Source organism: Cebus imitator, unplaced genomic scaffold (assembly GCF_001604975.1).
Source record: "Cebus imitator isolate Cc_AM_T3 unplaced genomic scaffold, Cebus_imitator-1.0 Scaffold13, whole genome shotgun sequence".
Classification (NCBI taxonomy): domain Eukaryota; kingdom Metazoa; phylum Chordata; class Mammalia; order Primates; family Cebidae; genus Cebus; species Cebus imitator.
Genome location: NW_016107328.1, coordinates 11,130,365 through 11,144,176, shown reverse-complemented (window position 1 = coordinate 11,144,176; position 13,812 = coordinate 11,130,365). Strand labels below are relative to the sequence as shown.

Here is a 13,812-nt window from a genome sequence, read left to right as displayed (position 1 = left end):
AAAAAAAAAAAAAAAAAAGGTTATTACTCAGTAATATAGTTCATATAGAAACAGAGAAATAGATACTTGATTTCTTTTTTGGCCCATTTTGACAATAATGAGGTACTTCTTCAGAACCCTCCAATGATAATCAATTGGTTCCTTTTCATCTCTTAATGTCATTATGGACTCATTTAATTATTTCATGCTTTAATCCACCACTATTATTATTCATATTGATGCACAACTTGTTCCATCTTTGGCCAGTGGGAGCCTCTTCTGAGTCTGTTGGACACCTCCCGAATAATCTTTGTAGTTTTCTTGCTATCTACTATTATGTTTCACACTCAACTTTAAAATTCCCTACTCCAGAACTGAGTTAGCCATTTCCCCCAAGGAAGAACCCTCATTCCTTTTATTAAGAAGTGGTATCTGGATTTCATGACTGGAGTCCCATTGTAAATTGAGAAACATCTGTCCTTACAAAGCAGCTAACCCACTGTTTTTCTTTTCAATGTACCCTTTCTCTCATTTTCTACTTAAATTCCTCCCTATTTTTTTCAACTTATTTCTTAACAACTTTCTACAAAACACAATTTATCCAAGATCCCAACTTATATTAATAAGAAAGAAATACAAAAGACAAAAAGAAGCTTTCCTGTGTCAATTTTAAAAGAAAATTTTATTTAAAATAGCATTCTCTGTTCTTAAAAAAGTGGGGGGAAATGTTAACCTGTGTGTAAATGTTTCATGCTGTATATAAAAGTAAAACATTATAATGGAAAATAAAATCTCATACCTTTCAGCACTAAATGCTGACTCTGTGTCAATGTACACCACAGCTCCTTCTAATCCTCCCATGTTGGTGGGTAATGTAGCTAAAATGCTCATCATTATACAAAACTGAGTTTTTCCACAACCTGGTGGACCTGTTATCTAAAAAAAAAAAAAAAAAGAAAAGAAAAAAAATGTTGTTTGGATAATCATCACAAGCCAGTCAAAGCAAAATCCTTTTAAGACCTTGCTATATATGCAAGGTATTAAAAGATATATGCATATATATCTCTGGGCTCCCAAGAGATAATTAAGCCCTAACACCCCAAGACATCTACTGTATATAATGAATTAACTTCTCTCCTCTGGATTGGCACTAGTTATGTACTATCCTTGGAAAAAATTGAGAAAATAGTTACTCAAATCATCCACTGTATTTTGTAGTTCAGATGAGAAACTTTTAGTTGAGAAAGGCTGAAACATTCACTCATTTATACCATCATAACTTGGTGTTCTATAGCTTTTCCTCATGAAGATATTTATAATAGGACTTTGAAAATATTTAAGAGTCTTTAATAAATGGTTGAACATTTGTTACAAATTGGCATTTCAAAACAATACTGTACTAGTCCCATTAAGGGCTACTTTAATCCATATTTTTAAGAGTATTTAGGGGTGAAGTGTACTGATGTATACAGTTTACTTTCAAACAGTTCAACAAATAAAAATGTGTGTATGTACACACATATGTGTGTAGAAAGAGAAATAAAGCAAATTTATTGCTTTATAAACAATTGTTGAGTTTCGGTGATGCATACTTTGAAATGTCTGTTTTGAAATCTTCATTGGCAGAAAACTATTTTGAGATTATGAAAGTTGAAATCAAAAGAGTATAGACAGGAAATTAATTATAGGCATATTCAAGTGTAACTAGAAGTAGTTTGGCTCTGTGTCCCCACCCAAATCTCATGTTGAATTGTAATCCCCAGTATTGGAGGAGGGACCTGGTGGGAGGTGATTAGATCATGGTGGCAGTTTCCCGCTTGCTGTTCTTGTGATAGTGAGCTCCCACAAGATCTGATAGTTTAAAAGGGAAGTGGCACTTCCCTTCTTTCTCTCCCCGTCTCTCTCTCTCTCTCTCTCTCTCTCTCTCTCCTGTTCTGCCATGTTAAGATGTGCTTGCTTCCCCTCCACCTTCTGCCATGATTGTATGTTTCCTGAGGCCTCCCAAACATGCCTCCTGTTAAGTCTGCAGAACTGTGAGTCAACTACACCTCTCTTTACTTCATCAATTACCCAGTCTCAGGTAGTTCTTTATAGTAATGTGAGGACGAACTAATACAGTAGTTAATAAAATTAGTTTGAAAATGTTTAAAAATACATCCTTTAAACGTAAGCTGTTTTTCCCATTTGCTTGGGCACCCAAGTTTTTAGAACCAATGCATCATTTATTTGTGAAAATAACACTAAATAACATTTTTTTTCACAATGAGAAGGGGAGAGAAGAGGAGGGGAAATGAAAAAAAAAATCTAAGATAGAAATGAAAAAAACTCTGGGCTAAAACTGAGACACACAATAAGGAAACTGTCTCAGATATATTATGAAGTAGAAAGAAACAAATACAAATGATCCATGAGTCTGAATCATCTAAATTTGTAGTTCTCAGATTTGAGTGAGCATTAGAATCACCTGGAAAACTTGTTAATCAGCATTTCTGGTTCAGTAGGTCTGGGTTATGGCCTGAGAATTTACATTGCTACTAAGTTCCCAGGTAATGCTGATGCTATTTATACACTTTAAGAACCACTGTTTCAGAATATAGTCTAAAGGTGAACTTCATTTATCAAAGTTCAACCTTTAAACACAAATGTTCAGCACATGCCTATAATCCCAGCTACTCTGGAGGCGGAGGCAGGAGGATCACTTGAGCCCAGGAGTTCAAGACCAGCCAGAGCAACATAGCAAGATCATGTCTCAAAAAAAAAAAAGAAAAGAAAATTCTCACATTAGAAACTATGTGCTGGTTTATAATCTTTTACAATGATCATTTAGACTTTAAGAACAAATAATTACTCCTGTAAATAATAGCTTGCCAGATTATAAGTGATCAGTAAAGAGAGTTCTCCAAACTTCTTTGACCACATACTCCAACAAACCAGCCAAAAAAAGCAATCAAAATGAAATTTAGTACAGCCCTCCAATATATACATATTTATTACATACCTACTATTTTACTAATAAGTCCTATATAGTATAAAACCCAACAAAAATGAATTAAAAATTGCAAACATTAACAATCATTTGATGATATTTATTACTTATATAAAAGATTTTTTTGCTCTCATAAAAGCTTAACATTTTTAGTAGAGCAATGATAATAATGAAAATAATAAGAAACCAAATTGTATTTTTAAAAAATAATAATATAAATATTTTGTGATTCGGTGATTGAAATGTGAGGTCCTAAGTTCCATTTATTTCAGCATTTAATTGTAATTCCCTTCCCATAGCTGAGGAGATAATTACAAAGATATAAGAATTAAAATTAACAAAATACATCATTTGTTGGACTTAAATAAATTACTATTTGCACTTTTAAATACCTTCCATCAATCATGCAAAAGTTTTTGTTGATCTTTAAGAAATTTCCATCTTCCCTTATGTCAATTGATCATTTTTGCAGACAAATCAAAACATGTCACATTTTAACATTTTCAGCAACTGGCTTAAAAACCCACTGAAACTTTTTTTTTAAATTACATTTATTTATTTTTATGGAAGTATGACAATCGGCTAGAAAAATATACAAATTACATATGACCAGTCTGATGAATTTCTACCACGATACTCATTTGCTACCAGATATGTATCATGGGTTTTGCTTGTTTTAATATTTTTAATTGATAAATAACAATATATATTTATGGAGTTCAATATATTTTGAAATATGTTTACAGTACATTGTAGAATGGTTTAATCAAGCTAATTAACATATCTATCACTTCATATACTTATCTTTTTTTGGTGAGAAGATTTAAAATCTATTCTTTTAGATATTTTGAAATATACAACATTATTACTAACTATAGTTACCATGCTGTACAATAAATCACCAAAATTTATTCCTATTGTATAACAAACTTAAGACTCTTATCAACATCTCTCCTTCCTCTATTCCCCCTTTCGCCTACTGACTAAACTCTTCATTTGGAACATTTTTGAAGAGTATACAAAATATTTTTCCAAGTATTTTTTAAGAGTGCAGATAAGTTTTCATAAGACACACATATCTTTGACAACGAAAATCACGATAAAAGAAATATTTCCAGTGATTTTTAAAACATTCTGTGTTTTCATCACAGTCTTTACAAAAGGCAGTTACATTTTCACTCCTTGTTAAAACATTACCTTTACCTTGAAGAAGGAATGAGGTAAGAGTATCCATTGATTGGTTGGTTGCTTGGTATTTAATTTACAATGCAGGTTACATAGTCACTGTCACACAAAAAGGGTCAGCAAATTTGACATCTCTTGTCTTTTCATTTAAAAAACACACACTTCACCCATCTTTTTTTTTTTTAAGGCAGGGTCTCATTCTGTTGCCCAGGCTGGAATACAGTAACATGAACATAATCCACTGTAGCCTCAATTTCACACATGCCTAGCTTTTTTCAATTTTTTAAATTTTTTTGTGGAGTTTGCCATGTTGCCCAGACTGGTCTCAAACTCCAGGACTCAAGCCATCCACCCACCTCAGCCTCCCAAAGTGCTGAGATTACAGGCATGGGGCACCATGCCCGGCCAACTCATCTTTTAAATTCAGTAATTCTTTTATAATCTTTGCTTTAAGATAATCAGAGATGCTCCTGTGATTCAAATGATTCTCATGGTCACTACTCATCTCATTATAGAGTACAACAGGGATTTGATACAACAGTTGGGATTTTTTTGGTTGTTTATTTTGTTTTGTTTTGAGATAGGGTTTCCTTCTGTCACCCAGGCTGGAGTGTAGTAACACGATCACGTCTTACTGCAGCCTCTACCTTCAGGGCTCAAGTCCTTTCACCTCTACCACTCAAGTAGCTGGAACTACAGGCACACACTACCATACCGAGCTAATTTTTTAATTTTTTGTAGTGGTAAGGTCTCACTATGTTGCCCAGGATGATCCTGAACTCCTGAGCTCAAGTAATCTCATCTTGGCCTCCCAAAGTACTAGGATACAGTCTTGAGCCAACATGCCAGACTAACAGTCAGATTTTAAGAAAAATTAACAACATTGATATCACACTGAAATACTCTTTGCTCATCTGACATCAACCTATGTGTTGCTATAGATTACCTATGTATGATGCAACAGAAAAGTTGAAAGACTTTTACAAGGACCATCCATGAACCCACCACTTAGACACTGCATTTATAATTTTAACTGTATTTTTTATACTATACTATGACTACACCATATGCTTTCTGTATGATTAATCCATTTACCAATCCATCTTAGAGTTTTTTAATGCATTTCAAAGTAAGTCAAACACATTAATATAGTTTCTCCCTAACAGTCCAGCATGCATATCATTAACTAGAATTTTATATGTATTATTCCTTTTTTTCCTTTTGCAGTAAATTTTACATGCAATGAAATGTGCAAATTATAAGTCTACTATTTCATAAATTCTAGCAAGTGCATATATGTATGCAGCCTAAACTCTTATAAAGTCAAAACACTATCATCATTATCACAGGAAATTATCTCATATACATTGTTTTGCATTCACGAAGTCACTTATTTTCAAGAATTTATTTTCCCTGATACATCTTTATTTTAATGGCACAAAAAGAAATTAGTTCTTCATGTATTTTATTATTGAAACAAAATATAGCTACTATGATAATCTGGACCTTGTTAGAAACAGCTGTACTTCAAATATATAGCATCCTCCAACATTAAATAATTTAAGTTCTTGATGTTTCAAATCATCTTCAAAGATTTCTACACACTTCTGGAAGTATTTGTTCACAAAAGAATTCATCTGTTGTTGCCATATTGTTTCCTATGTTTTATTCCATCCATTTTATGAACAAGTGTGTCCCTAATGTTACTAATAATGTACTATATTTGGTCTTTTGCTGTTAAGAAAACACAAAAGAGACTTTTAAATATCTATCATTAATTTTAGTGACATTTTTCTAGATACTGAATAATGTATCACAGAACTTTAAATGTCATGGAAAAACTTTTTTTTTTTATTTTCCTGTCCCACATGTCTGTTAATTATGATGGCTTCCTACTATTGTTAGCCAGTGTTTCAAGGAAATAAAATAACAGAAAGTGTTTCTTTGTTAACAATAATGGATATAATTCCATCTATCAATTTTTCTGGCTTATAATTTCACTACTTCTGGACATCTTCTCAGCTGAGATTAAATTATTGTTGATTTTTACTTCATTAGTCTCATAAGAGAAGCATCTGCTCTGACCTATACGTGTGTGTGGCCCACTTCCACTCCCATTATTTGTATTGCATACAATTTACAGTTTCTCTGCAGGAATCTTTCTTGCCATTTATCTGTTTTGTGAACTTTGATTTCGTTAAATCCATCAATCCACTGAACTAGACACATGCAGACTTGTAATTCATCCCAGTACATTGAAAATAAAGGTAAAAGCAAGGGACCTCTGTCAATTCCTGCATACTTTCCTCATGCACTATAACTGATACCTAACAGTCTGACACACAGACCAAGTGAGGATGTCACTGTTGATCCATTTATTAAATGTTAATTAAGGTAAATTTCATTTATTAAATTAAAACAATGAAAGTTCTAATATTTTATTTCCACAACCTAATGAAACATCTTACATATCCTGCTTTGGAAATGCCAGTGTAAATTCAGAGCTCTAAACATTTTTTATGGAGCTTTCTTCATTATCAAAAACAACATGGGCCAGGTGTGGTGGCTCACACCTATAATCCTAGGACTTTGGGATGCCAAGGTGGGTGGATTGCCTGAACTCAGGAGTTTGAGACCAGTCTGGACAACATGGTGAAACCCCATCTCTACTAAAATACAAAAAAATTAGCTAGGCATGGTGGCATGTGCCTGTAGTCCCAGCTACTCGGGAGGCTGAGGCAAGAGAATTGCTAGAATCTGGGAGGCAGAGGTTGCAGTGAACCAAGATCATGCCACTGCACGCCAGCCTGAGCAACAGAGCAAGATTCCATCTCTTTTTTTAAAAAAGCATCAAATTAATTACCAGATATCAGAGAAAGGAAAACTTCTGTCACTAAAAGTTTCAAGTGTATCTTGAAATAAAGAAATGCGTATGCTTATTAATGATAGCAACAGGAGGCAGCCAGCCAAATGCCTAGGCAGACAGGGTAGGGCCAGGTACCGGGTGAGACCCCACCTCCAAGCCAGATACAGTTCAAAGCCTGAAAGCCAAGCTGCAAGTTAAATCCCTGGACCAGAGTGAGAACTTGTCTTCCTGTTTGGCATGCTTTCCTCTGGATTGATCCTCACCCTTCACCTATTTTACATATACCTGCCCTTTACTAATTGGTTTTCTACACTGCTATCTTTGCTTTAAACTTTTCCACATAATTACAAACCAATCAGCATGGACTGCCCATTCTGTGCCTATAAAGACCCCAAACTCAGTAAGTAGAGGAGGAGACAGCTGGACTTTAAGGGAGATGGACTGACCTTGGGGAAGATGGCCAGACTTCGGGGAAGAGATGACTCAACTTGGGGGAAAATAACCTGCTCTTGCCGTACCCTCTTCAGTTACCCTCTCCACTGACAGCCTTTTTAATCACTCAATAAAATTATCTGCCTTCACTATCCTTCAATTGCCCAAGTGCCCTCATTCTTCTTAGACACCAGACAAGAGCTTGGGACCCACCGAGTGTGGGTACCCAGAAGGCTGTCACACTGGCCCTTTGCTCTCACCAGCAGAGGGCAGCTGCCCCACATAATGAGGTAAGGTGCCAACTGAGCTGCTAACACACCACCATCCGCAGAGTGCAGAACTAAGAGAGTACTGTAACACCCACTCTAGGGATTCAGGGTCATGGGCACCCCCACCGAGGTGCCTCCACGGACCCTGCATGGAGATTGCTCCTGCCGGCTCCCAGAGGAGCTGGCCGAACCCTACACTCGCTGGCTCATGCCTGGTCTGGCCACAGGCCCAACACAGAGGTTGCTCCTGCTGGCATTTGGAGCCATGCTGACCAGATCCTGCACTCACTCACTCACTCACACATAGGCATGAAGCTTGCTCCTGCTGGCGCCTGGAACAGTCAGCCAAATTCCGCAATCGCTCACTCATGTGCTCTCTCTCACAAGGAGTTCAGCGTGGTGGGCTGAGTAAATGGGGTGCCCCTGTCATAAGTCCAGCAAAGAGGCTGAGAAAAATCTTGCATCATTAATATCATTAGAGTGCTAACTAGCAGAGGAACAAAGGACAAGCCTTTCTATACATACTATCCATATGCCAGGTTTTAGATATGTTCTCAGATTTAATGAGCTTAAAACTGTTAAATGCTTTGTGATTTTTAAAAGGGTGAAACAAGCCATTATGTTAATTAAGAATATATATATGGAAACATTCAGTAAAGTATCAAGTGCCTTGAAAATATAATTACTATTCTATCTTTAAAAAACATGTAAAAAATATCTGAAACAAGTGCAACTGGCATTTTCCCTACTTCATTATTTTTATGTACTGATTTAGTATAGTCTTGGAGAAAACAGAATATCATGTGAATAACAGTAAGAGATTTCTGGGTTGGTTGGTTTGTTGAGTTTGGATTAGAGTTTGGATGGTAGCATTTACCTTAAACTATAATAAACAATTTCTAAACTTTTTTTAGCAATCTCAGATCCTCTTCATAATGTTTTTTCCTTTCTTCCTAGACTCAAAAAAATTATACATATGCAATTTTACAGGCTGCCCGAAGTTGAATTTCATTGTTTTTTCAGGTTTATTTAGTGGGTGAAAACATTTCAACATTAATAATTTTTAGCTTCAGATAGTTTAGCTCTGAATTCTAGCACCCAAACCACAAAACTTCAAGTTGTGTTCAGTTCCTAGCTTCAGCCCCAGTGGTGGTTAGAAAGAGAAGACATGCCAAACCAGAATAGGCTAAGTTATTTGCTTCTTGGAAACTCAGACTGAATACAACATTTACACACCAAAAACACCAGTGAAAAAACAATTTGCTTCATATAGTTAGAGCCAAAGTTTCAATAACCTGCTTGAGAAATGTAAAGGGACAGAAAAAAAGTCAGTAGTGAACATCATTCAAGTATCAGCAATGAAGCCAATATAATTGGTTTCAAGAGCAAAGAGAATTATTCCCAAGAAAAGGTCTAATTGCACCAAAGTAAAAATGAAGCCTCCTCATCTTAAAGTTATTACATGACTGAGAGGAATGTAAAACCTGGACCAGTTAGGACCTAAAATCTTATCAAGCTCCCCACATTCAGGATGAGGGCAACAGGATAGGGTAATCTACCAAGCCAATACCTGGCAGAAGACAATTTAAGGACACCTGGCTCTGATCTAAAACCAGTAAGCATGGGGAAACTTCATTTTTAAAAAGCTTCATTTAAAAAAACATTTTTTAGTGACCTCCAGCATCTAACAACTTGTCTCCATGTGCTCAACAATTATGTAGAAATATGAGTAGGTCTTCAGACCTACTGAATTCATTTTTAAAATAACTAATAATCTAAATCCTAAAGCCAAAACTAGAGAAAGAAAAAGAAAAGAATCTCAGAAAGGCCAGGTTGCATTTTGCCTTGTGAAAGAAACCTTGATCTTAAATTACTTTACACCAACATGTGGAAGAGTTTATGTCTTGGATTCTCTCTACCACTCCCTCCTTTTTCATATTGATAGCTGCTGTTTTGGAAGTAAATGGGAAGGGAGGGAGGAAGAGTAGGGATGAGAAAAGAGCAGAAAAAGCAGGAGGGAATGGAAATGACAAGTACCCCAAGTTGCACCATTAACAAAAATCAACCGTATCAAGGGATATAATCACTCATTTAACAGCAGTCATTGAACCACATAAAAGATCCTAGTAACCATTACAGAGCAGAATGTTTATTTCTAAATTAGAGAGTAAGTGAAGAATTAGGAACAATGGCCCAATCAACCACATATGCTAAATGCCTGTATTAGAAAAGAGGCCTACTTATCTGCCTTTCAAAACCATTGGTCAAGATAAACAAATGTCAGCAGACTATACTCAAGGGACATCCATTTGAAATCTCTCTGGTTTTCCTGCTGCTGTTATGGCTTGCGGGGCACATCTGAATCTGACTACAGCCTGAAGAAAACAAGATCCACCTTTGCAGACCTAGAGACCCATGAACAAAAAAATAAATGTCTGTTGCTGTTGTCAAACTCAACTAATAAAGTATCTATGTCTTACACTTAACAGTTTCATGTACTTCTATTACATGCCTAGTGCTTAAAGGCACTAGAGTTTACAACCCCTGAGTTATTATTTCCTGTGGTCATGTAGGCCACAGCTAATCCTGCCAATTATAAAAAGAACTATAATGCTAATTGTTCCAAGGAAAAACTAGGACGCTAAAATAAAATTTTGGCATCCTGCTTCTAACATTTGGGAATAGTAGGAGAGTTACTTCCAAAGCCAAAATGCTCCACTCAAAGCAGATACCTCACCTCCCAAAAATCATGAACAAAGCATAGAAATGACTCCAGAAATACAAATAATGTAGAAATGTACTATGCTACTTCTCATTACTTAGAGTAAGGATTCAGATAGAATCATCACTCTCAGTGTTGCACAGATTTGGCAGTGCCTGAGTTTTACTATCCTAGAGGTGCTCATGAGCTATACTATGCAGATATTACATCTTTCTGTGTTGAACTAAGTTCTCCAGTCCTATACTCCAGATTACACTACAATACAAAAACACCATTTGTTTAAGATACAGGATCTCACCTCAGGCTGAAGTGCAGTGGCGCAGTAAGAGTACACTGCAGGTTTTAACTCCTGGGCTCCAAGCGATCCTCCTGCCTCAGTCTCCCAAGTAGTGAGGACTACAGACATATATGACCACACCTAGCTAATTTTTTTTTTTTTTTACTTTTTGTAGAGCTAGGATCTCACTATGCTACTCAGGCTGCTCTCAAACTCCTGGCCTCAAGCGAACCTCCTCCTTTAGCCTCCCAAAGTGCTGGGATTACAGGCATGAGCCACCATAATTGGCTGAAAATATCTTTTTCGATGATCTGTGCCCAGCTCAGCCACCTGGTGGAGAGAGTAGAAACAGGTACCAGGGCAGGAGGGGGCTGGGCAGCATCCATTGTTATTTTGAGGCACTGGAAAGTGTCTGCTCCTGGCCAGGCCCGAGGTCGGCGAGGGTGGCTGAGGCTGTCGTGCAGTAGGGCACTGGGCCTGTGGAGAACACCTACCCCAGTCCTTCGCTGACCCCCACCTCTCTCTGTCCCCCGTGACACCCTCCCCCGCCTCCCCACCATTCTCCCTTGGCACAGTGCCTTACACAAGAGTGGTCATAAGAGGGTTTGAACTGAGTCCCACTACCTCGGGGGACGCTTCCCCTCCCCACTTGTTCAGGCTCCTAAACCAGGAAGCCTCCATTACCTCTTCCTGTCCCAACCCTGCAGAGGCCTGAGGCTGCCTGGCTGGGTGCCCCATTCATTCCCATTCTCTTTTTCATCTGTTTTCCTGTTGTATATATCACCTTTGTTGACAATAAATTATTTTTTTTTATTAAGAAAAAAAAAAAAAAGGATTTTGAATACATTTTTTTTGGAGACAGAGCCTTGCTCTGTTGCCCAGGTTGGAGTGCAGTGACACGATCTCAGCTCACTGCAACCTCCGCCTCCTGGGTTCAAGTGATTCTCCTGCCTCAGCCTCTCAAGTAGCTGGGACTACAGGAGCATGCCACCACGCCCAGCTAATTTTTGTATTTTTGGTAAAGATGTGGTTTCACCATGTTGGACAGGCTGGTCTCAAACTCCTGGATTCAAGTGATCTGCCCATCTCGCCTCCCAAAGTGCTGGGATTACAGGCGTGAGTCACCGCGCGTGGCCTGTATCTTTAAATGCAACTTTAATTTTACTTATTCATGACAGCATCTATCTTCTGACTTCCACTGCACCTACCCCACCCCCACATGAGCATTTCAGTCATGGCCCACAGCCTTATCAAAAGCCTTATCTCCACAGACCTGTGATCTTCCTTGGGGCTCCCACCACCTAAGTGCCCTGCCTGTCCCTGCCTGAGAGTTTAGCTCCTCACCCAGATATCAGCCCTTACCCCTTCCCATCACAGCCAGGACCTGAGGCTCCCCAACAATCCAGCCCCGTCAAGACTCATACAGGAAGTCCAGCTGGCCATCTAGGGGCTAGGAAATTACAGATCTCCCTACCCTACTCCAATTTTGCTAGTACTTGACCACATCTCCCATTGCCTGAGGTTGGGCCAATACAACCAGCCAACTCACCACAACCAACATGCCCCTGCAGAGGCCCAGAGAAGGAGTACCCAAGTCCTGCTCTTAAATGAAGAAAAGCCATCACATTGGAGAGCAGAGGAGCCACACAGCTACCTATATTAAACTAAGTGATAAAGTTCTGCCCCCAAAACCACTCCCCTGGAGAGTCAAAAATTAGACATTTCCTGAAGCTCTCAACCATATGGTGGTCTGGAGATAGGCTGCAGTGTGTGTCTGATCTAGGAGTCAAGAGCTCTGGAACAAGGGTGTGATTGGGCAACAATCTACATTCCAGCCTATCTAGAAGGGGCTCATGTAGCACCCCACATCCACAGAGACTGTAGCACAATTCACTAGGAGCTTTTCCTAGCCACGGTAGCTCTCTAGCAATGGTCCTCAATCAAAATGGAAACTCAAAAATGTCAGAGAATTAATTTAAAGCATGGATTGCAAGAAACTCAAAGACATAAAAGAAAAGACTGAAAATCAACACACAGAAATTACTAAAACAATCCAGGAAATTAAAAAAAGAGATAAACATTTTAAAAAGGAATCAATTAGAGCTTCTGGAACTGAAAAGTTCACTTTAGGATTGTCAAGCTATTGAAAGCTTGCTTTATCAATAGACCAGACCAAGCAGAAAAAAGAATTACAACTGGTATTTCAAACTAACCTATACAGACAAAAGTAAAGAAAAAAGAATTTTAGGCCAGGTGCAGTGGCTCACGCCTGTAATCCCAATACTTTGGGAGGCAGAGGGGGGCAGATCACCTGAGGTCAGGAGTTTGAGATCAGCCTGATCAGCATGGTGAAAAACCATCTCTACTAAAATAAAATACAAAATTATCTAGGTGTGGTGACGCATGTCTGTTATCCCAGCTACTTAGGAGGCTGAGGCAGGAGAATCACTTGAACCTGGGAGGCAGAGGTTGCAGTGGGCCAAGTTTCTGCCATTGCACTCCAGATGGGACAAGAGTGAAACTCTGTCAAGAAAGAAAAAAAGAAAAGAAAAGGAACGAACTTCATAAAATGAAGTTTTCGAGAAGTGTGGGATTATGTAAAACAACCAAATCTATGAATTATTGGCATTCCTGAGAGAGAAGCATAAAAAGTTGACAACCTGGAAAACATACTTGATGGAATAATTCAAGAAAATTTCCCTAATCTTGCTAGAGATGTAGATATCCAGGTCAACATGAAGACCATCCCAAAGGCACATAGACATTCACCAAGGTCAGTGCAAAGAAAAAAGTCTTAAAGGCAGCAAGAGAGAATGGTAACGTGACATACAGAAGGAATCCCATCAGGCTAGCACCAGACATCTCAGCAGAAACCTTACAAGCCAGAAGAGAGTGGGACCTATTTTCAGTGTCTTTAAAGAAAAGAAATACCAGGCCGGGCGCGGTGGCTCAAGCCTGTAATCCCAGCACTTTGGGAGGCCGAGGCGGGTGGATCACCAGGTCAAGAGATCGAGACCATCCTGGTCAACATGGTGAAACCCCGTCTCTACTAAAAATACAAAAAATTAGCTGGTCATGGTGGTGCGTGCCTGTAAT

The 13,812-nt window shown here is 38.2% G+C and overlaps 1 protein-coding gene across 7 annotated transcripts in view; it reads right to left on the bottom strand.

Annotated features, from left to right (window-relative positions):
* The window catches only part of RAD51B (RAD51 paralog B), a 661,060-nt gene that overhangs the window by 623,633 nt on the left and 23,615 nt on the right, over window positions 1-13,812 (bottom strand). For all 7 annotated transcript variants that reach the window (XR_001816721.2, XM_017499426.2, XM_017499401.2 and 4 more), the window contains one exon: window positions 779-915. Coding sequence is in view for 6 of the 7 variants with exons in the window: in XM_017499426.2 (XP_017354915.1) it covers window positions 779-915 (137 nt within the window). In the remaining variant the exon portion in view is untranslated. The remainder of the gene's footprint in view (window positions 1-778; window positions 916-13,812) is intronic.